The 22,010-nt window shown below is 45.4% G+C and overlaps 1 protein-coding gene across 1 annotated transcript in view; it reads left to right on the plus strand.

Annotated features, from left to right (window-relative positions):
• LOC147105243 (metabotropic glutamate receptor 4-like) overlaps positions 1 to 19,600 on the plus strand; it is a 1,649,895-nt gene extending 1,630,295 nt beyond the window's left edge. The window contains exon 10 of the mRNA XM_086011400.1: positions 19,008 to 19,600. Within this exon, the coding sequence (XP_085867526.1) occupies positions 19,008 to 19,057 (50 nt within the window). The 3' untranslated portion in view covers positions 19,058 to 19,600. The remainder of the gene's footprint in view (positions 1 to 19,007) is intronic.
• The last annotated feature ends 2,410 nt before the right edge of the window (positions 19,601 to 22,010 follow it).

Here is a 22,010-nt window from a genome sequence, read left to right on the forward strand (position 1 = left end):
TCTTGCAGAGGCCCATCAAGCAGCGGCAGCAGTACACGAGAACATTGCTACCCGGGATGCAAGGAATGCACTCATCTTGGCCAGATTTGCTTAGCCTAGCCAATCAAGCACTTTTGCCTCGCAGCTTCTTACCAGAGCATCGACAATGGCCAAGAACCAGCAGATTCCTAGCACTCTGACCACCATACTGACAATTGCAAGTAATCCTAAGCCCTCAATGTGGAAGTCCCATTTGCGAAATGACACATGCCACAACTGCAACAGTTGCCATCAGAATTTTTATTTACAATAACCAACTGATGGCATTTTAAAAATAAACATAACATTTCACCCAAGTGACTACCCTTGTGACTATTTGTGCAGTATCCTTCTCTTACGCGTGCTCCTACATGGTGCTCCCCCTGTGGCTTCAGCAGATGTGGAGGCCCCTTGCTCACTTTCTTGCTGCTCCTGTCTCGATACCTTTGGCGGCGTCCTCTGGGGTTGCGAACCTGTGAGGGCTCGGCAACAGTCTGCTGCTCCTGCGGCTGTGCAGGGGTTGAGACGCCGATCTCAGTTGGGTGGCGACTCTGGTGGGGCTCTGACTGAGGACTTGGCAGTGGCATGGAAGTGTGAGCGCTTGCAGAGGAGCCCCCACTTCCTTGTTCTCTGCCACCAACATCCCTCTCATGGGTCAGGTCCACCTCAGCGCTTGCAAGTGGCTTGAGAGCACCTTGCTGCACATCAGAGGGGCCATGGGGACCCGTATCTGCACTGGCAGTCCTACACAGAAGGACTTCCATGAAGGTCTGGTTTCTCTGTTCAGTAGCTGACCATCGCTCCTCCATGGTGTGAGTGTCTGCGCTGGTGCAGGGTTGGCTGAATTCTGCTGACGCTGTGCCCTCAGAGGTTGCAGCTTCCTCTGAGGAGTCTGGAGGTACAGGCTGTTCCTTCTGGATAGTGGGGACGGGTGCTTGCGATGGTCCTGTGGGGGAGTAAAGGAGAGAGTCAGAGGTGTGAGCCCAAGGTTACATGCACATTGCATACTGCAGATGATCATAAGTCCATCTGTTAGAGCTTCAGAATCATTATCAGTGACTCATGCAATGTCAATGAGAGAGATGAAAAGCTATTCTGTCACCAGCTTTCTCTGATGCGCCCGTCTCTCCATCCCCCACTTGCGCATCGTCCTCAAGTCCCACGATCTCCAGGACCGCCTCCTCCCAAGGAGTGAGGTGGGCTACTGAGGGTAGCCCTCCTCCTGTCCTCGCTCTTTCCCTCTTATTGTGAGCTCTCTTTTCCTGCAATGAGGGAGACAAGTGGAGTTTGAGTGAGAATGAAGGAGTGAGTGTAGAGAAGCCATAGCATAGATGCTTAGAAGGAGACAAAGATGGAGTGAGTTGGCAAGACCAAGGGCCCTCCCTGTGTTTTGTAAGTTGTTTTCATAGCATCACAGTGATAGGGAGTGTGAGGGCTGCATTGTCAAATATTTAGGTGAATGTGACCAGAGAGAGAGAGGGAATGGGTAAGGGTGCAGGGATGTCAGTGTCAAGTGGGATGTGGAGGAAGAGGTTGCTAAAGCTGAGTGCTGGTGAGGAGAGGCAATGGGGATCAGATTGAGGGTGATGGCAAAGTCATACTCACTTTTCCAGTGCGCAGAAGGTCATGAAACCTCTAATAACAACAGGAAATGTTGGAAAAACTCAGCAGGTCAGGCAACATCCGTGGACAGAAATTTGAGTTGACGTTTCGGGTCGAACACTTCTTCAAAACTGGAAAGAAAAGATAGATCGGAGGCAGGGCTGCGATCTGACAAAAGAATAAAAGAAACAAAAGAAGTAAAAAAGAGACAATAAAAGGTATTAGAAGCTAGATGAGATGGTAATAGGCTGAGATTAGGTGTAAAGTGTACTGTCAGGGCAAGAGATAGCTGCCAGGTGCGAGAGAGAAACAAAAGGAAAGCGGGGGGGGAAAGGAGTGGAAAAATTACAAGAAAAAATGAAATAGGGGCCGAGGTTATGATCTGAAATTGTTGAACTCGATATTGAGTCCGGAAGGCTGCAGAGTGCCTAATCGGAAGATGAGGTGCTGTTCCTCGAGTTTACGTTGAGCTTCCGTGGAACAATGCAAGAGGCCAAGGACGGTGAGGTCCGAGTGGGAATGGGGCGGTGAATTAAAATGACAGGCGACCGGAAGCTCGGGGTCACCCTTACGGACTGAACAGAGGTGTTCCGCAAAGCGGTCACCCAATCTGCGTTTGGTCTCCCCAATGTAGAGGAGACCGCATCGTGAGCAGCGAAACCTCTTCCTGCACTGAAGCCAGGTTCTGCGGATCATCGACAACGAGTTGACCTTCTGGGCCACCTGGATCCACACAGCCTTCATCTGCTGAGGAAGCTTCTTCCTCCCTGACGATGGGAAGAGCACCTCCTTCCTAGCTCTTGCTCCCTCCACCAAAGCTTGCAGGGCGACGTCATCAAATCTGGGAGCAGACTTAGGTCTCTTGCTGCTCATATTGCCTCCAGGTCCCTCTCACTGCAAAGGCCAAAAGGTTGGCAGTCTGCAGAAGAAGCAAGGCTTCTTGCAGACCTTAAATGCAGCAGCAATGATGATGTTATCGGAGGTGAGTTTCTGACTGAAAAAACTAATTGGGCCATGGGTTCCCACACGCTGGAACTCAATTGCCCAATTATGTGAAAATCACATCAATCTCCCACATCGATTTGGAATTGGGTGGATAACATGAAAAGCGGAAGACACGACCCCAGCCCGCCCCAATGACAAAATCCAGCCCTTTCTGTGACATAGTTCAAAATAAAGTGTTGAACATCACTAAGCACACAAATGGCAATCTCCTCAAACTATCTAGATGGACAATGTAACTACTTATACATTGTGGCTATAATGGAGCGAAATTGCATCAGGTGACAGAGATCAAAGCTCCTAAACTATGTAATTTGCATAATAATGTAAATTTGCTCCTTAAACGACACACCCTGTAAACAGCAGACAGATGTTCATTAAAATACAGATTACATTACATGTGAAACACAATTTTCTGCTAGGAAATATGAAAGATTTTCTACAAAAACTGGGAACACATTGAAATCTCAATCTGTGATCATAACCACTATTTTTCTAGCTCACACTTTGGTTAGAAACATTGTTCTACAATATTAAAAACAAAAAGCATGATCTATCATCTTGTGTTGGGTTTGTAACTATCTATATATATAAGTTCATAAACATGACTGAATGTCGGAATTGGATATTGGGTTTAGCGCGAATACTGAATAAATAATTTAGCTCCCAGAAATTGTTGGTGAATTGCAGACAAAATGCAGATGGACCTGCCAGTTCTTATTTTTGGTGGATTATCTGATCTTCATTTGCCTTTTAGTGCTGTCTGAACGTTTCAACGAGGATCATTTATCATTCACACTTAAATGTCTGGAGCTCCATGTAAGTACCAGCAATCTACTTTAAAATAGTCCATCAGCGTTGTAGCAGTTTTAATTACTGGGACAGTGCATAAAATAAAATAGATTGGATCGTGTAATGGAGTACACTGGCCAGTTGCGTAGATTTCAAATGAAAGGACAAATAGGAAAAACATTGGAATTGGAGAAAGGAGTAGCAAAAGAGGGAGAAAAATAGCAAAGGAGCAGGCATATTGCTGACCAAGCCAGGAGTTAGAGATTTAGTGGGGGAAATTGAACTTGGTGGGGGGATGCAAATCAGACAGATTCGTACCGGCCTCCTTTTGATCCAACAAAGGGCAACATGCCAAGTGTACAAGGCCCGTCAGAATATATGCAGGACCTTGCTATCTCCATGACTTGGCCAAATCAAAATAACTATTATCAGATTATCCAGACTGTCAAGCAATGCACTGTTCTTAATATGTGCACGGCACACCGACAACCCCACTGAATTATGTGATTTCACAAGATGTAACTGGCGAGAACACTGATGTTGGTGTGCCTATCCTGCCAATGGATTTGCAGGATCTTGTGGTGGTACCTCTCCAGTGCTTTGAGGTGCCTGCTGTACATGGTCCATGTCTCTGAAGCATACAGCAGGGTGGGTATCACTACTGCTCTGTAGACCATGAGCTTGGTGCCAGGTTTGGGGTCCTGGTCTTCAAACACTCTCTTCCTCAGGCGACCGAAGGCTGCACTGGCACACTGAAGGCGGTGTTGGAATTCATCATCGACGTCTGCCCTTGTTGACAGTAGGCTCCCGAGGTATGGAAAGTGGTCCACGTTGTCCAAGGCCTCGTCATGGATTTTGATAATTGGGGGGCAGTACAGTGTGGCAGGGGCAGGTTGGAAGAGGACCTTTGTCTTACGGATGTTTAGTGCAAGGCCCATGCTCTCGTACACACAGTGAAGGTGTTGACGATGGTTTGGAGTTCGACCTCCGAGTGTGCGCAGACGCAAGCATCGTCTGCATGCCGTAATTCGATGACAGAGGATGGAACGACCTTGGACCTGGACTGGAGGCGATGGAGATGGAACAGTTTCCCGTTTGTTCTGTAGATTAACTTCGGGTCATTGGCAAATTTCCCTATAAACAATTCCACTGAGGAAATGAATAATGGCGAATAAGATTTCAAAGCCAGCAAAATCTACAGAAATCTGTGCTCCTGCCCCAACCACCAACCTGAACTCCAAACTTTCAACACATTGTAGGTTGCGAGGTATGTGCCCAACTTTAGCCATAGATTATTAGGAGAATTGGAACTTAGATTAGAGACTGACCTTTGGAAATGTCAGACTGATTCTTGCTGTTATTCCTCTGGTAGTTGAGAAGTGTACCTTTCAAAGTACAGGAGTTGGAAATTAGAGCTTTATTAAGTGCAAGTACAAACCAATGTGGTCCACTTCTTATATGAAACCAGATTGTGCAACTCTTGATTAAGAATCTCTAAATGAGAAGGTGAGCATGATGGTGGAATAGCCTTTTCATTTGTTACCTTGTTATGGGCCTTCCAGTTTTGCTGAACAATACCACAAACCCTGCAGATGACCAATGTCATTTTGTACGGTAGCAAAAAAAATAGATGGGTATTTGATCTGTGTTAGTGGCTGTAGAAATAATTAAATAATGATACTGGACCAGTGAAAAAGATACTGGTTAAGTACCTTTTAAACCCACATGTCAGCTAATGGTTCGAAATTACATCCAAACAGCAGTTAGTTGAACTGCCACCTTTTAGTAAAAAGGTGTAATTGTACCAGTCAGCAAGCTGTACTCTTGATGAATAATGTGACTGTTCACTCTCATTTCACCATTGCTCCTTTGTATTTTCTGAGGCTTGGTAAAAGGTCAGGCAGTGCATTTATTTTTTTTATCTCTGTACATCACTAACTCCACAGCCTTCTTGAATAGTGCTAACCAAAGAGACTGCATTAGCATTTCACTCACTGCAAGATATAAATCATTTATGAGTGGAAAATAGACTGTGCAGTGCTGAACACACATTACTTTCACTGGCGATGCTTTCTATTGCTCAGGACTGAATTCCCCTGGACCTCGGGGAATGTGGACACTTCCTTTTTCAAGGAGCGTATTAAAGAATGTTTTGTTCAAGCATGCTATTAGCTTTACTGCTGAATTTTTAATTACAATTTGGTTTTGTTAAACAGGAGCTAAACTTCAGAGATAAAGGAGGGAATTTTAACCTCCAAGAATGGGTGGGTTGGGAGCGGGTGGGGGTGGGGGTTTAAAATTTTAGATTTTTAGAGTGGGAGCGCAACACAGCTCCAACGTGTCCACTTCCGGGTTTAACGGAGGCGCGTTTGGATGCTGGCGTGAAACCTACTCGCCAAGGCCGGTGGTTTAATTATTGTAGGTGAGCAGGTACATAGGCTCAATTAACATCCTTAATGAGCTCTTTTGAAATTGCTTTGAACCTGGCTCCAAATTTAACTCGTGCAGCGTGGGTTTCCCGAGGCGGGAAACTGACCATGGAAACGGAGGCGAGTTTAAGCAGCAGTTGAGGTGGGTATTTGTAAATTTGTCATTGTCCTATCTAAATAAAAGCTCACTTATTGCAGCTGCTATCTCCGTTCCCTCTGGCAAATATTTGCCAGACAGTGCTTGTGTGGATGCAGCTTTTTTAACCTTGGAGGATTTCAAAGAGACAAGATCAGCATGGGAGGTGCGCTAGATGCGTTTGACAGCACATCAGAAGAGGAATATCATCACCATCCATTGTTTCAATGACATGCTGTGTTAGGATCAGCACGTACACAGGAGTTGCACAGGAAGGACCTGCGCAGGAGAGAGGTGCACAGGAGAGGGGGCCGAGGCCACAGGAGGGATTATGCACATCACAGGGTTTACAGACAGAGGCTCAGCTTCCTTGACCTCTTGGAAGAGCAATGCTTCCGTAGGCTGAGGTTGTCACGTCAGGTGGTGGCAGACATCTGCAGCCTCCGACAGAAAGACCTGCTGGACCTGCTGGACCTGCTGGACCTGCTGGACCTGCTCCCTGCTGGACCTGCTGGACCTGCTGGACCTGCTCCCTGCTGGACCTGCTGGCCACGCATTCCCAGTGGCTGTGAAAATGAGCACCTCCCTCAACTTTTCTGCCTCCGGATCCTTCTCAGGTGCTATTGGAGCCATATCCAGAATCTGCCAATTGGCTGCATATAAATGCATACGGCAGGTGACAGATGGATTGCTTGCCAGGACTGGGAGTTATGCAAGTTTCCCTTGTGATGACACTAGCCAGAATGAGCGGGCACTCTGATTCGCCTCTCTGGCTGGATTCCCACAGGTACAAGGATGACGTCAACTGTACACATGTGGCAATCTGAGCACCACCTCAGCAACGAGGAGTTTTTTTATAAACTGCAATGCGCAGCTGATGTGTAACCACAAGAAGAGGTTCACGCAGGTCTGCGCCAGATTCCCTGGGAGCTATGCTGATGATTGTATAATGCGGCAGTCCAAAATTCCAGACCTTGTCATTCCAGGAAGCAGACTTAAAAAGCTGGCTCACAGGAGACAAGAGATAACCCCCTTCAATCTTAGCTCATGACATTTGTGAGGAACCTCACCAATGAGGCGCAGCAGTGCTACAACCAGGGCCACATGACCACCAGGTGTGTCATTGAGCAAGCTATTCGGCAGCTGCTGGCGGTTCCCACGGCGGCCGCCATGATTGTCCCCAGCGCCATCCCCAACAAAATGGTGGCGTTGTGATGTTAATTGGCGTGCAACGCTGACTTTACATCACAAGCGCAAACTTCGACCCTAGCACTGAATTCAGCGCTGGATCCTAAGCATGCCAGGTTAACTGAGCGTGCAAGCAGGCTGACAGCGACGATGTCTGGACCTCTTAAAGGACACACACATATCGATCAGGTAAGTTTGAATTTAAGGTTTTGGACTGGTTCTTTTTTATTTTATTGAAGTGGTGGCTTGCTGCAATAGATGTGAAAAGTTTTTTAAGTGGGTAGGAAGTGCTGCTGGACACTTGCTGGACACTTGCAAAGCCTATGATGGCAAATGAAGGACTTTGAGAAGGCAGAACATGCTGCGAATACTCAGCAACATCCATGGAGTGACAAGCAGAGTTCACGACTCAGGTCGAGATGCTGCCTGATCAGCTGAGTATTTCCAGCACTGTATGAAGTCATTTCACATTTACAGCATCCGCTTGCAGAGGGAAGAGGAAGACACAGAAGAGGAGGAAGCAGAAGAGGAGGAATCAGAAGGAAGGGTGCATCCCAGACAGCCCCTTTGTGGCTAGGATATCCGGGATGGAATTATCCGCCTCCAGTCCCAGTGACCACAACCCTAATTCCCCTTTCAACATAAAGAGGACACCCACCCCCCAAGACCTGGAACACCACCGCCACCCCCCACTCCCGCAGGATCGCGACTCGGCCTCGTTGTCAGGGATTGGACCCCCCACCTCCGACCGCGGGCTTGGACGCCCCCCCTCCCAATCCTGGGCCGCATTCTCTGCACAACTGGAAACCAGCCTGTTGATCAAGTTGACTTCTGGGCGGAGAACCCGCCCCTGACGTTGCACGCATGCTGTGGAGTTAAAACTCTACAGCGTGCCAGGAAACCCAGACTTCCGGGTTTCCCACCGTCTCCTGGGTGCCCCGCACTGTGGTGTTCTTTAAATAAATCTGGAGTTCTTTAGATAAATAACCAATGCACACAGAACCAAGAACTTTCAGAAATCTGCATTCTGTCAATGAATAATATGAAGAAATAAGTCTTTGCATCTGTGAGCTCTTGTCTGGAGACCTAACCAAGCACGTAGAGGAGCAGAAGAAATCTTGTCAGCAACATCCTTCATGTCAGTCTGTAACAGGGTCAAACAAGTCCAATTAAATTCTTGCATGGTATTCTAAAACCATCAAATTCCATGTAAGAGAAATCTCCTAATTCCATCAGATTGCTGGAGATTATAAGGGCTCATTGCAGATTTTTGCTCCTGACTTCACTAGCCAATTTCTGGAAAACAGATATTAACTATTGTCGATAGCAAAATACTGCAGATGCTGGAAATCCGAAATAACAACAGAAAATGCTGGAAAAACTCAGCAGGCCAGGCAACATCTGTGGAGAGAAAATAGAGTCGACGTTCCGGGTCTAACCCTTTTTCAAAACTGGAAAGGAAATGAAATAGATCGAAAGGCAGGGCTGGGAGAGAACAAAAGAAGTGAAGAGACATTAAGAGGTATTCAAAACGAGACGAGATGATGATAGGACTAGTGGAGACAAAAGACGGCTCTAGATTAGGTGTGAAATGTTCTGGCAGAATAGGAGACAGATGCCATGAGGGAGAGAAAAAAAAAAGGGGGGGTGGGGGGAAAAGGGCCAAAACAAAGATGTGGATAAAATATAAGCAAAAATGTAATGGGGGCTGAGGTTATGATCTGAAATTGTTGAACTTGATGTTGAGTGCCTAATCGGAAGATGAGGTGCTGTTCCTCGACTTTACGTTGAGCTTCCATGGAACAATGCAAGCGCCCGAGTACAGTGAGGTCTGAGTGGGAATAGGGCAGTGAATTAAAGTGACAGGCGACCGGAAGCTCGGGGTCCCCCTTACGGACTGAACGGAGGCGTTCCGCAAAGCGGTCACCCAATCTGTGTTTGGTCTCCCCAATGTAGAGGAGACCACATCGTGAGCAGCAGCAATGATTAACTATTGTCAATCAATGCACAGAGATAGCAATGCCTCGTAGCTCATTACACTGCCTATTGTGTGTAAACAAATACACAAATGTTGGGCTTTGGTGACATCATTTGGACCCCTACGCGGACTTAACCCCGGGTCATGCGACGCTCGCTGAGTGCTAAATGCCCCATGGAAATCTGCGTCTGAAGGATGCAGGGCCAGTAAAAGGCCCAGCAAGGTCAGTTTAAAAAAATTTGAATTGCTTTCCTTGTGGGCCAGAAGGAGCAGGAAAACTTGGGCCTCCCTTGCACAGGCTTCTCCCCCCACTTCTTCAACAGCGATCACCTCCTGACTCTTCCCCCTCTCCCCCACCCCACGCCACAACTGATGACCTTAACGCCGGAGACTATTTATTCTGTTTCCTAGTGGCCGTCTCCAGCCACCCGAAATCAGGCTACCGCCCACCGGCTCGAAGTCATTGCTGCCAGGTTCAGGCGGAGTTCAGAGTTCACAAATTTAAAGAGGCCGGGCGATAAAATGGCCTGGGTCTCCGGCGGCACAGCCTTGCAGGCCTGTCACTTGCTTTGACCCCTGCATGCCATACTAATGGCCCCAGTTAAAATCGGGACTTCAGTTCGTCAGACACGTAAGGTCATCCGACAAGTATTAGCTACAAATAAAAACAGAAAATGCTGGAAACACGCAGCAGGTCAGGCAGCAACTTTGGAGAGAGAAGCATAGGGTTAACGTTTTTGGTCGATGACCTTTCACTATTAGTTAGAGCCTTGCTCTGCCTCCTCTACTTGTGCCATTCTATGGCCACTCCCCCAGAAGACTAACTCCAAATCATTAGGCAAGAGCTAAAAATGGACTTTATACTCCAATTGTGTGGCAGGCAGGTTTAGAATTGGCTCAAAACAATCAGTTTGACTCTTCCCTGCCATTAAAAATATAATTTCCAAATTTACATCCAGGAGCCAACAAGTTTCATTTAAGGAGCTAGTCTTAACACCAGGTCAGTGTGGAGTGTACACCCAGTAGCAATTGCCAAGTCTCCGCAGAAAGAAAATGGCCAACCACATGCCCACTCTTCCTCCCTTCCCAGCCTCAGCTGCTGCTTCTAATCCCTGAAAGGGAAAGATAAAGAACCAATCAAATCTGTGTATGTGAGCACATGCAGCAGGTATGCACCAATATTTAAAGAACTAAACAACTTGCTTTTATATAGCTCCTTTCATATCCTCAGGACGTTCCAATGCGCTTTACAGCCAAAGAAGTAATTTTTGAAGTATATAGTAATGTAGGGAAATGCAGCAACCAATCTGCACACAGTAAAGTCCCACAAACAGCAAGGAGCTGAATGACCAGATAATCTGTTTTCGTGCTCTCAGTTGAGGGATAAAACACCAGGACACAGAGAGAGCCTCCCTGCTTTTCATCGACATAGGGCCATGGGATCTTTTGCATCCACCGGAGAAAGCAGATAGGACCTCGATTTAACGCTTCAACCTATAGACGGCACCTCTGACGGTGCAGCTCTCCCTCAGTACGGGAAATCACAAGTGTGCTGTACACGATTTTCTTCCATTAAAATGAATGGGCAGAAAGTTGTGGGCTGTGCACCTGCAATCTCCCAATTTGTGCAGCTGGTCAGTGAGAATACAACTCTTAAATGGGTCAGTTCCTGGCAAGAATGCAAAGAAATAGCACAAACAGAATGCACTCTTTTCCTTATTAAGATACAGTGTTGGACTCCCTACTCTTCTTCTTCTTCTTAGGCAGTCCCTCGGAACCGAGGATGATTTGCTTGCACATTAAAAATGAGTTCTCAGGTGACTGATGAGTCCAATGCGGGACCTACAGTCTCTGTCACAGGTGGGGCAGACAGTGGTTGAAGGGGCGGGTGGTTGAGATTCTTGGGTTGACATGAGCTCCTTCCAATGTTTGCGCTTGGCTGCCGTTTGCTCCCGGCGAAGAGACTCGAGGTGTTCGGCGCCTTCCCGGATGCTTCTTGTAGTGTCCGCATATCAATAACACACGGACTGCAGGAGAACGGTAATAACAGGTGTTTACTGAACAGAGGGTATGCTGGAACTGAAAGTACAGAAGCCTGCTACGGCTTTATATACAGGTGTGGTCACTGCCGGTACTACAGTATAAAAGCAGTTCTCTCTTAAAGGTACATACACAACAATTCCTCCCCTTTTAGATAAACAGTACATAACATTCATTTAACAACTAAATAATAACTAATTACAATTACAATTTTCTTTGTACTATATACATCAGCTGAAAGTAATCATTTATAAATTAGTCTTTGAGGAGGCTTCCTGATCCTGTCTGGATAGCGCCTTTCTCAAGTATCCTGTTCTTGCGGCGGAGTCGATTCTGGCTCATTGTCATTGGTTGGTTCGTCAGCTTCCAATACCACTGATTCTGAGGTAGACGCAATCTGTACTTCGGGTTCATCACCAGGTGTGCATGCTCGTGGTATGGGTTTGACTTGTTCCTGTGACTCTAGAATCTGCTCAGCATGGTGTCTCACGATGCTCCCTCCAACGTCCACTGTGTACATTAGTGGTTCCTGCTGTGTGCATATCATTCCTGGCTGCCATTTTTCTGTTCGATAGTCGCGGGCCAAGACTGGTTGCCCTATCCTGAAGCTCCTGGTTGGCTTCTCATTGATGTGCTGGAATTGCTTATCCTCAACATCTTGTCTTATGTTTGGTTTGAGCAAATCCAGGCGACATCTTAACCTTCGGTTAAAGAACATCATGGCTGGAGCTTGGTTGGTGACTGCATGTGTCGCATTCCGGTAAGCAAACAAGAAATTATCCACCTTGTGTTGCAGTGGTATGTTGTCATTATACATCGCCTTTATTGCTTTTTTAAAGGTTTGAACAAACCTCTCAGCCAATCCATTTGTGGCTGGATGATATGGGGCGGATGTGTAATGCTTTACCCCATTATTCCTCAAAAACCTCCGGAAATCCTCGGACACAAACTGTGGTCCATTGTTGGAGCAAATCTGTTCTGGCAAGCCATTCCTGGCGAAGATGGTCCGTAGGACTGCAATAGATTTCTCCGTGGTGGTGGAGGACATTTTGATGACCTCTGGCCATTTCGAATGTGCATCCACGGCGATTAAAAACATTGAGTCCATAAATGGACCAGCAAAATCAATGTGTACCCGTTGCCATGGAGATGAGGGCCACTCCCATGGGTGTAGAGGGTCCTGTGGTGGAGCGTTTTGGACGATCTGGCATCCTGTGCATCTCTTGGTCATTTCCTCGATTTCTTTATCGATTCCCAGCTACCACACAAACGCCCTGGCTAGGCTCTTCATTTTTACCCCTCCCAGATGACCCTCATGAAGCTCATTGAGCACTCTATCTCTCAACTTGGGTGGAATTACCACTCGGGATCCACACATCAAGGTCCCCCGGCACACTGACAGCTGTTCTCTCCTTGGCGAGAATGCTGGCAACAGTGAGTCGCCATGTGCTGGCCATCCCTTCACCGTCAAATCATAGACCCGAGAGAGTGTCGGGTCATTTCGGGTTTCCTTCTCTATACTTGAGTTTGTAACAGGTAGACGTTCGACTATGGTCGAATGGAATATCTCAACAGGGTCCACTGCAGGTGCTTCCTCCACCGTAGGCAGCGGCAGGCACGACAGCCCATCAGCGTTTCCATGCTGTTTTGTGCCCTTATACTCTATGTCGTATTGATGTGCCCCTAGAAAAAGGGACCATCTTTGCAGCCGTTGCGCCGTCATCACCGGATTGCCCTTCTTTGGGTTAAAAATGGAGACAAGAGGCTGGTGATCAGTCAGTAAGGTGAATTTCTGCCCGTGCAGATAGTGATTGAACTTCTTCACCCCCCACACCAGGCTGAGGGCCTCCCTGTCAATCTGGGCGTAGTTACGCTCGGCTGAGGTTAACGAACGTAAAGGCTATTGGCCTCTCTGAACCGTCAAGGAATTTGTGCGACAGCGCTGCTCCAATGCCTTAGGGAGACGCATCACATGCCAACCGAATCGGTAGTGTTGGATTGTAGTGGGCCAATACTTCTTTTGAAGTGATTAGGCATTTACATTTCTGAAAGGCACGCTTACACTCATCACTCCATTTCCATGCTACTCCAGTTTGCAGCAGGGCGTTCAGTGGGTGCAGAATTGTAGACAAATTTGGCAAGAACTTATGGTAGTAGTTCACCAACCCGAGGAACGACCTCAGTTGCGACACATTTTCCGGTGCTGGAGCCTTGACTACTGCCTCAATCTTGTCTGGGGACTTATGCAACCCCTCTTCATCAATCACGTGGCCACAATACGAGATTTGTTTCCGGCAAAATTCGCATTTGGGGCGGTTGGCTCGTAGCCCATATTTTTGTAATCTAGTGAGCACCTGCTCCAGGTTGGCAAGGTGTTCACTGTCACTTTCGCCCGTAACCAGGATGTCGTCCAAATAACACTGGGTCCCCGGGATCCCTTGCAGGACTTGTTCCATCGCCCTCTGCCAAATAGCCGGAGCTAATGCTACCCCGAATACCAGTCGGTTGTACTGGTAAAGACCTTTGTGAGTGTTTATCGTGAGGTATTTTCTAGATGCTTCTTCTACCTCCATTTGTAGATACGCTTGGGCCAGATCAATCTTCATAAAGCGTTTCCCTCCAGATAGTGAGGCGAAAATATCTTCTATCCGCGGAAGTGGATATTGTACTGTGTGCAGGACTGGGTTCACAGTTACCTTGAAGTCCCCACAGATGCGAACCTTCTTCGGCTCCCCAGGCGTGCTGCTCAATGGTTTCTTCATTACAGGAATGATGGGTGTGGCCCACTCGCTCCAGTCCACCTTGGACAGCACACCCGAGCGCTCCAGACTCTCCAGCTCTGCTTCGACGGCTGGGTGGATCGCATACGGTACCGGTCTGGCCTTAAAAAAATTTTGGGTTTGCATTATCTTCAATTTTTATCATTGCCGTTACGCCTTTTAGAGTCCCAAGTCCTTGCTGGAACACCTCTTTCGCGTCAGTTAGAATTTTTGACAGTCGTCCAGGTGTGACGTCGTCATCCTTTTTGTCAGCCACAGTTAGCGCCTGAATGGAATGCCAATCCAATTGTATTTTTCGGATCCATTCACGTCCCAATAATGGTGGTCCTCCATCTTGTAGTATATATAGATAAAGTTTCTATGTTTCCTTGCCGTTGTATTTAACGGGCACCCTTATTTTTCCTCTGGGGTAGACTTTTTGCTCCGTATATGTCTTCAAGACAATGGACGTGTCCTTCAAGGGTATGTGTGAGAATAGCCGCTCGTAGTCTCATCGATTCATGACTGTTAGGGCTGATCCTGTGTCCAATTCCATCTTTACTTGGGACCCTGCTATCATGAGGGTGACCCAAATGGTTCGGTGATCCTCCTTTGCGATCATGTTGTGTAACTTTAGACAACTTAGTCTCCTGCTCCCGGAGTCATTATCACTCTTCTGATCTTCTGAAATACTGTCCGTCATCTTTTGTACTTTCTTGTACTTTTTCTTAGTAGTTCTTTTAGTGTTGGTTTTCTTTACCGACCTGCAGACTCATGCTATATGTCCCACTTTTCCACATTGCCTGCATACTTTGTCCTTAAACCAGCAATCCTTCTGGTCATGGGTTGTTCTGCCGCAGCGAAAGCACTTTTCTGCTCCATATGCCATTTCATTGGTGCTATATTCTTGCGGTTTCTGTTGTATTTCCGCAGCTCCCCGTGCTGCTGCTTCGTAGGATACTGCCACGCTGAAAGCCTTTTCTAGCATAAGGTCCTTTTCCGAAAGTAGTCGTTTCTGGGTTCCTTCACTCTGGAGCCCGCAGACAAACTTATCCCTTAAGGTATCTGCCAGTCCTGCTCCGAACTGGCAGTGTTTCGATTACTTGCGTAGTTCCGCAAGATAGTCAGCATTACTCTCATCTTTGTGCTGGTTTCTTTTATGGAACTTGAATCTTTCTGCTATCAGCAGCGGTGTAGGGTTTAGATGTTCCTGTAAGATATTGACAATCTCTTTAAAGCTTTTCTCCATTGGTTTAGCTGGGGTAATTAAATTCCGCAATAGGCCGTACGTTCTCGTGCCCATCAAATTCAATAATACCGACGCCTTCTTTTCATCGGCCACCTCATTTGCCTTGCAGTACACTTCAATTCTTTCCACATACGTGGTCCAGTCTTCTATTTCGTTGTCGAAAGCAGTGATGCTGCCACTCTTCGGCATCTTGGGTGGCTTAAAATGGCGCCTCCCGTGCTTTTCCTTCTTCCCCAATGGATTAAAATGGCGCCTCCCGCGCTTTTCCTTCTTCCCCTGCTGTCAATGCTGCTCCTAGCATTCTAACTAGTAATGGCGGTGCCCCGCGGCTCCTGCGCGTCTCTTTTTTGTTAATTAATTTTCTTAGTTTTATTCTTCTTCGACGCTGTCCACTGCGCATCTCTTTTCCTTCCCCCTTTTTATTTTCTTTAACGCTGCCCAGCTCTTGAGCACCGGCCGCGCCCTGTGCGCTCCACCCTCTCTCTTTTCCTTCCCGATGACGCTGCTCGCCCCCCTTGCAGAGCCGCTCGATCGAGCTCTAGCCCGCCGCAGTTCGGGAAAGGTCAGCGCACTACCTGCTACCAGCCCGATTTGCTGGAACACCTTGACTGGAGAGCCAAGCCCAGCTCTCCACAGCTTTCCCTGCGATTCTCTGAACTCTGATGGATCACTGGGCGGTTGCCCACGGTCGACGCCCATTGCTCTGGCTTCGACCTCCAAGAAGCTTCTTTTCAGGGATGGATCCCCGTGAGGTGATGCAGTACTGCAGGTGAGTTCGAACCTGCTCGTCGCCACTGTAGTGTCCGCGTATCAATAACACACGGACTGCAGGAAAATGGTAATAACGTGTTTACTGAACAGAGGGTATGCTGGAACTGAAAGTACAGAAGCCTGCTATGGCTTTATATACAGGTGTGGTCACTGCCGGTACTACAGTATAAAAGCAGTTCTCTCTTAAAGATACATACACAACACTTCTCCTCCACTTCGTGCGGTCTTGGGCCAGGGATTCCCAAGTGTCGGTGGGGATGTTACACTTCTTCAAGGAGGCCTTGTGGGTGTCCTTGAAGTGTTTCCTCTGCCCACCTGGGGCTCTCTTGCCGTGCCGGAGCTCCGAGTTGAGCGCTTGTTTTGGGAGTCTCGTATCAGGCATGCGGACAATGTGACCCGTCCATCGGAGCTGATTGAGCATGGTCAAAGCTTCGATGCTGGGGATGTTGGCCTGAGCAAGAACACGGACATTGGTGTGCCTATCCTACCAATGGATTTGCAGGATCTTGCGGAGGCAGCGTTGGTGGTACCTCTCCAGTGCTGTACATGGTCCATGTCTCTGAGGCATACAGCAGGGTGGGTATCACTGCTGCTCTGTAGACCATGAGCTTAGTGTCGGGTTTGAGGTCCTGGTCTTCAAACACTCTCTTCCTGGCAAGAATGCAAAGAAATAGCACAAACAGAATGCACTCTTTTCCTTATTAAGATACAGTGTTGGACTGTACTTGTAAAGACTGATGCTTCTAGAATACTGGCTACAAAGATAGTTCAGGGTGCATGGTTTTCTGATAGAAGTAAAGGGTAGTGGAAACGTGGAATATTAGCAGGAATTACATTGATACCCATTGAAAGTAATATAACCAGGAATCATTGCAGAAGAAAGTAAGTAGGTGTGGGAGCTGGGAAGTGTGGCAGTCACAAGCAAAAAAAATCACATATTAATTTTGGTTGATTCTTATTGTCTGTAGTGATGGATCACCAAGGCCAGTGGGTGATGGATTTTCAATGATAATCCACAGCTGATTCCCAGAAATAACAGTCTGTAAAAAGGAGTTTAGAAGAATGAGAGGGGATCTCATTGAAACTTATAAAATTCTAACAGGACTAGACAGACTAGATGCAGGAAGGATGTTCCCGATGGCAGGGGAGTCCAGAACCAGGGGTCACAGTCTCAGGATAAGGGGTAAGCCATTTAGGACTGAGATGAGGAGGAATTTCTTCACCCAGAGAGTGGTGAACCTGTGGAATTCTCTACCACAGAAGGCAGTGGAGGCCAATTCATTAAATATATTCAAGAAGGAGTTAGATATATTTCTTAAAGCTAAAGGAATCAAGGGATATGGGGAGAAAGCAGGGACAGGGTACTGAATTTGGATGATCAGCCATGATCTCATTAAGTGGCAGAGCAGGCTCGAGGGGCCGAATGGCCTACTCCTGCTCCTATCTTCTATGTTTCTATGTAAATGTTACAGTGTGGAATCTGGATAGATGCTATTAGATGAAGAAAAGAGGCAGGAAGTGAGGAGTTCCGATAATATCCTAAACCCTAAGAGTGGTTGTAGATCAGGTTTGTTCATCAGCTGAACTCTGACAGTGCAGCTCTCCCTCAGTACGGGAAATCACTGCTGCTGGGGCCGCAAGCTAACATTTTAATATTTTGCTGTTTAATATTTTTAAATATTTTCTTTTGTAAATCTTTCTCTACACTAGTCCTTGGTTCGGAAACTGGTGGCAGAACTCACAATATGTCGTCCTGATGTAAGACCTCTCAGGTTACCAGCAATAAAAGAAAAGAGCTCACAGAACCCCAGAGGAATTTTCAGGCTGGCGATTACAGTAGAATTGTTCATTATAAGTATGCTTTGAAAAATTGCAAAGGAAATTTGTTAGCGGTTATATAAAATGAATGATGTGCACAATATAAAGAATAATTCATTGTGAACAAATTAAAATTGCTTTCATTTTGTGATTTTCAAAATGGTACAATAGTGCTGTCACAGAACAATCAATTCCATTTAACTATATATTTGCTAAGTGCCTATCCAGTTTAGCTGTGTGGCTTTATAAAAGCAAATGTCTTCCCATTCATTTCTATGACAACCTCTTCCATTAAGTGTATAAATATTACAATGGTTACATCAGTATATTAAATTGTAACCCACACTTAAATAGTACATTTATGCTCGTCCATCCTCACCATTGTAAAGGCATATCTGTGAAACTATACTTTGAAATGGGTAAATTTTAATTCATTATTATTCGCTTAACAATTGCAGTTTAGATGATGAAAATGCCTTTCATTATTGCATCCTTAACTATCCTATTGTTGTTACTATAAATTGTATATTTCTGTGTACCTTTTCTACTAAAACATCCCTTGTCTCAATATTATACTCTAGATAAGTCTATAAGAATTGAAGAAAACTAATTATACAGAACTGGCAAAATCCTTACCAAAAGCTTATGCTCTCCTACCTGCCCATGATGCTGCCAGTTTAGGATAAAGGACATATTACAGTATTAAGGGAAATATCCCAGTTTGAATTTCTATTTTATTAAAGTATGCTGATTTTTTCCCTTAAAAATCCAGTATAACTTGTACCTCTTTGTTACATACTTCACATATACTGTCCAAATATCAATGTACTGCTTCATGGCACCTTGGAACATTTTATTCAAATGTAAATGTTATGAGCGAAAAGATTAAGACCTGGTCAAAATTAAAATAATTCATCATAAAATAACATTACACCCTCAGTTTCATCTCAGCATAAATATTGCAGCAAAACTAAATCCCAAGCATTTCTAACTGTTTCATTATCTCACAGGGAACATTAAAGAATCAGTTAATTTAAACCAAGCTACATGGCGGGGAAGTACAGTAGCTTGAGAATTTTCTGGAGATTCAAATAACCTTTTTCTTTTGTGCGCGTGAGATGATTTCAAAATCCTGTATAAGTAACACAAGTCAGAGTGACATTGCCATTTCAATTTTAATTATTAAAACATTAACGTGTTATTGGTGTTTATTTGTCCCCTACAGCATTGGCTACCAAGCAAACATACGTCAGCTACAGTAATCATGCAATCTGAGTGAACCTGGCACTCCTTAAAGGTCTTTCGAGGTTTGGAAGTGAAGAAGAACTTGAAAGACAGGCGTTTCATTAGTCTGGATGTCCACCTACAGATGCCAGCAAGAGCTGTTGCAGAGCTCCTAGAAGACCGATAATAAAAGGATAGTATCCAAGCTTAACATTCATTAGGACACCCAAAACATCAAGATGACAAACTGCACGAAAGGAGGATGACAATTCCTGAATCTTCTGATTCTTTGATGATTTGTCAACAAAATTAACTCCCTTTAAATCTTGTGAAGTTGTCTGTGATTGTGTCAGAGTTGTTTTTATTTCTATTGATTTTGAACTTACTCTATGTGTTGCAAAATAAAATATGTCTAAGTGCTCACCAAATAGATGGCAAGTTAATGTATGTGACAAACTGACTGAAAAAAAATGTCTGCTTTATGTCCTGACCAATCAAAAGTACAGTGCCTGGTTGTTTATGAATAATTAATGGAAAGTGTAGAGCATGTTCATTTTTATACAAAAAAATTTCTAATAAAATAGTGTTTTGCAACTTTGTGGCGTTTTCTTTCCCTGAAGAAGATTCTGTAAGTGAATTGTTTAATAGCTGGAGTATTTTGCACAATGGGATGGTTTTCTCTCAGTTTTTTATCCCCCTTAGGTGGAGTGTCTGCAATTACAATTAAGCAGAGACTCAGCAAGTTTGAAGGTTCTTGAGACAGTAAAAAAGAAGCATTTCTGTATTAATTCAACTTGTCAGACATAAGTTGTTAGCCGCACTTGACAGATGTACTCCAAACCTAATTACAGCTGTATAAGAGTAGTTTCAGTCAACATTGGATAACTCTTTTCTCCTCTATAAATTTAAGTGGCATTAGTGTCTTTTTGCCTTAACATAAATTTAGGTCACTTGCTTTTGTCTTCTTAAATCACAGGAGGCAATTGGCTCTAACAGTATGACCATGTCAAGCCCATCGATTTAAGGCTCTATGAATCTTATAAATAATCTAACCATTAATCTTTATATCAGGTGCATATCTCATGGTTTTAGAAACAAACAATATCATTTCATTTTTTTTGTTTTAATGTACACGACTTATCAATGGATTACTTCAAAGCATAATGCATAATATATATTTTGTAATCAACAACTGAACTAAAGCAAATTATGATAGCAATTGCAATAATTTGATAAACATATACATTTGGATGAAAGATCATAAGCTGTTATCAAAAACATGTGAGCCCATCTTGTTCCCTGTGCATCCTTACATTTTAACATAAGGCATCATGTTGCTCGATCACCAGACTTAATTTGTGGGATGTAATGCAATAAAGTAAAATGCAATGAACCTTCTATGGTGAACATGTTTGTTTAACCAATTAATGGCTCATTAAAAACAAACATTTTCTTATCAATTAAAATTATTTCTGTAAAATGATTTGATCTTTATCCTGCGCTTCCATGGCTGGAACTAATAAGATCTGAACTGCAGGCTGAACACTGAGCACAACAATTTACATTTACATAGCACTCTTACCAACATTTTAGAGCACTTTACAAGGGGTGATGGTGGCGGTGGAGATGGAATAGACACCAAGTTGAAGGTAAGGGACTCATATGGGAGAGACTGAAGGCAAAATTAAACACAGTACAGATCAAATATGATCTGGTTGCATTTGTTTCCTAGGTGGAAAATGGGTGCAATTTAGGTCCAAACAGCGTCGGAAGCACATCCAACTCCATATTGGTTCAGGTACTGTAGAGGTGCCCCTGGCAGCCACCCAAAACAGGCATTAGGTCCTTGAATATGCTAATCAGGAGCTAAACCAGAAATTGGTTTACCCTGACCGCAGTAGGTTTTGGACCAGCTGCGTGTTGGAGTAGCTGGTCTACATGCAGCCTAAGCAGCAGTCCTTAAAGGCCACCTCCAAAAAGGTAAGCTTTTAAAAAATAATTACCTGAATGATGAGCTGGGAAGAGCTATGGGCTGCAGCCAACCACCGCTCGCACCCCCTCCCGCTTGCCTCGACTCTCCCTCACCTGGACTTGCCTGAAGCCCTCTGCTGGGTTCCCAGCAGACTGATTTTGATTCCTTCCCCCACCCCTGTGACTTAAAGTAGCCTGTAGTCATTGCTACTATCCTAATGAGGCCAGTGGACAATATGGGCGCGATCTTGCCAGCCCTGGGGAGGCGGGTTTGGAGGTGGGACAGCCGGGAAAATGGCAGAATCTGGGGGCAGGTACCCATCCCGCCCCCAACCTGCCTCCGTGCCATCTTCCCAGGAGGCGGGTTTTGACAGATGAAACGTCATACGCTGACATTCTCTGTAACCGGCTTCCCCTTAATTGGCCTGCTAAACCCGCTGGGTGGGCTTAACAAAGTCAATCAAGGGAAAATAGCGTGGGTTGGCCACAAGTCAATGGAGGCGGGACTAAAACCCAACAAGCAGCAGTCCCGCCTCCAACGCATCCCCATTGACAAAATCGCCCCATATGTAGCGGTCCTGTGCTGGCCTCATTAGGCCCGACTTCAACACAATCCCACTGCTAGGCCATAATCGTTCTAGTTCAGGAAGAGAGTTAGCAACTCAAAGTGATTTTAGAAGAGAATTTCAAAGGACAGGGTGTTAATAGAAAGAAAGAAATTGATTTTTATAGCACATTTTACGTCCTCAGGACATTCCAAAGCGCTTTTGAATAGTAATTCGTATGGTTCGGTTGGCAGTCAATTTTCACAGCAAGATCTCACAAACAGCAGTGAGGTAAATGACCAGTGTATTTGCTGGAGTGATGTGTTGGCCAGGACACCTCCCCTGCTCTTCTTCAAATAATGCAATGGGATCTTTTACGTCCACCTGAACAGACAGATCCCGAATTTCCAATTAGACTTTTATACTTGACACACTGCAAGCCCTGGAACCTAATATTGATGTTTCTACCTTTATTAAGGCTGATCATG

This window comes from Somniosus microcephalus, chromosome 18 (assembly GCF_052327205.1).
Source record: "Somniosus microcephalus isolate GS21.2 chromosome 18, FLI_Smic_1.0, whole genome shotgun sequence".
NCBI classification, from domain to species: Eukaryota; Metazoa; Chordata; class Chondrichthyes; order Squaliformes; family Somniosidae; genus Somniosus; species Somniosus microcephalus.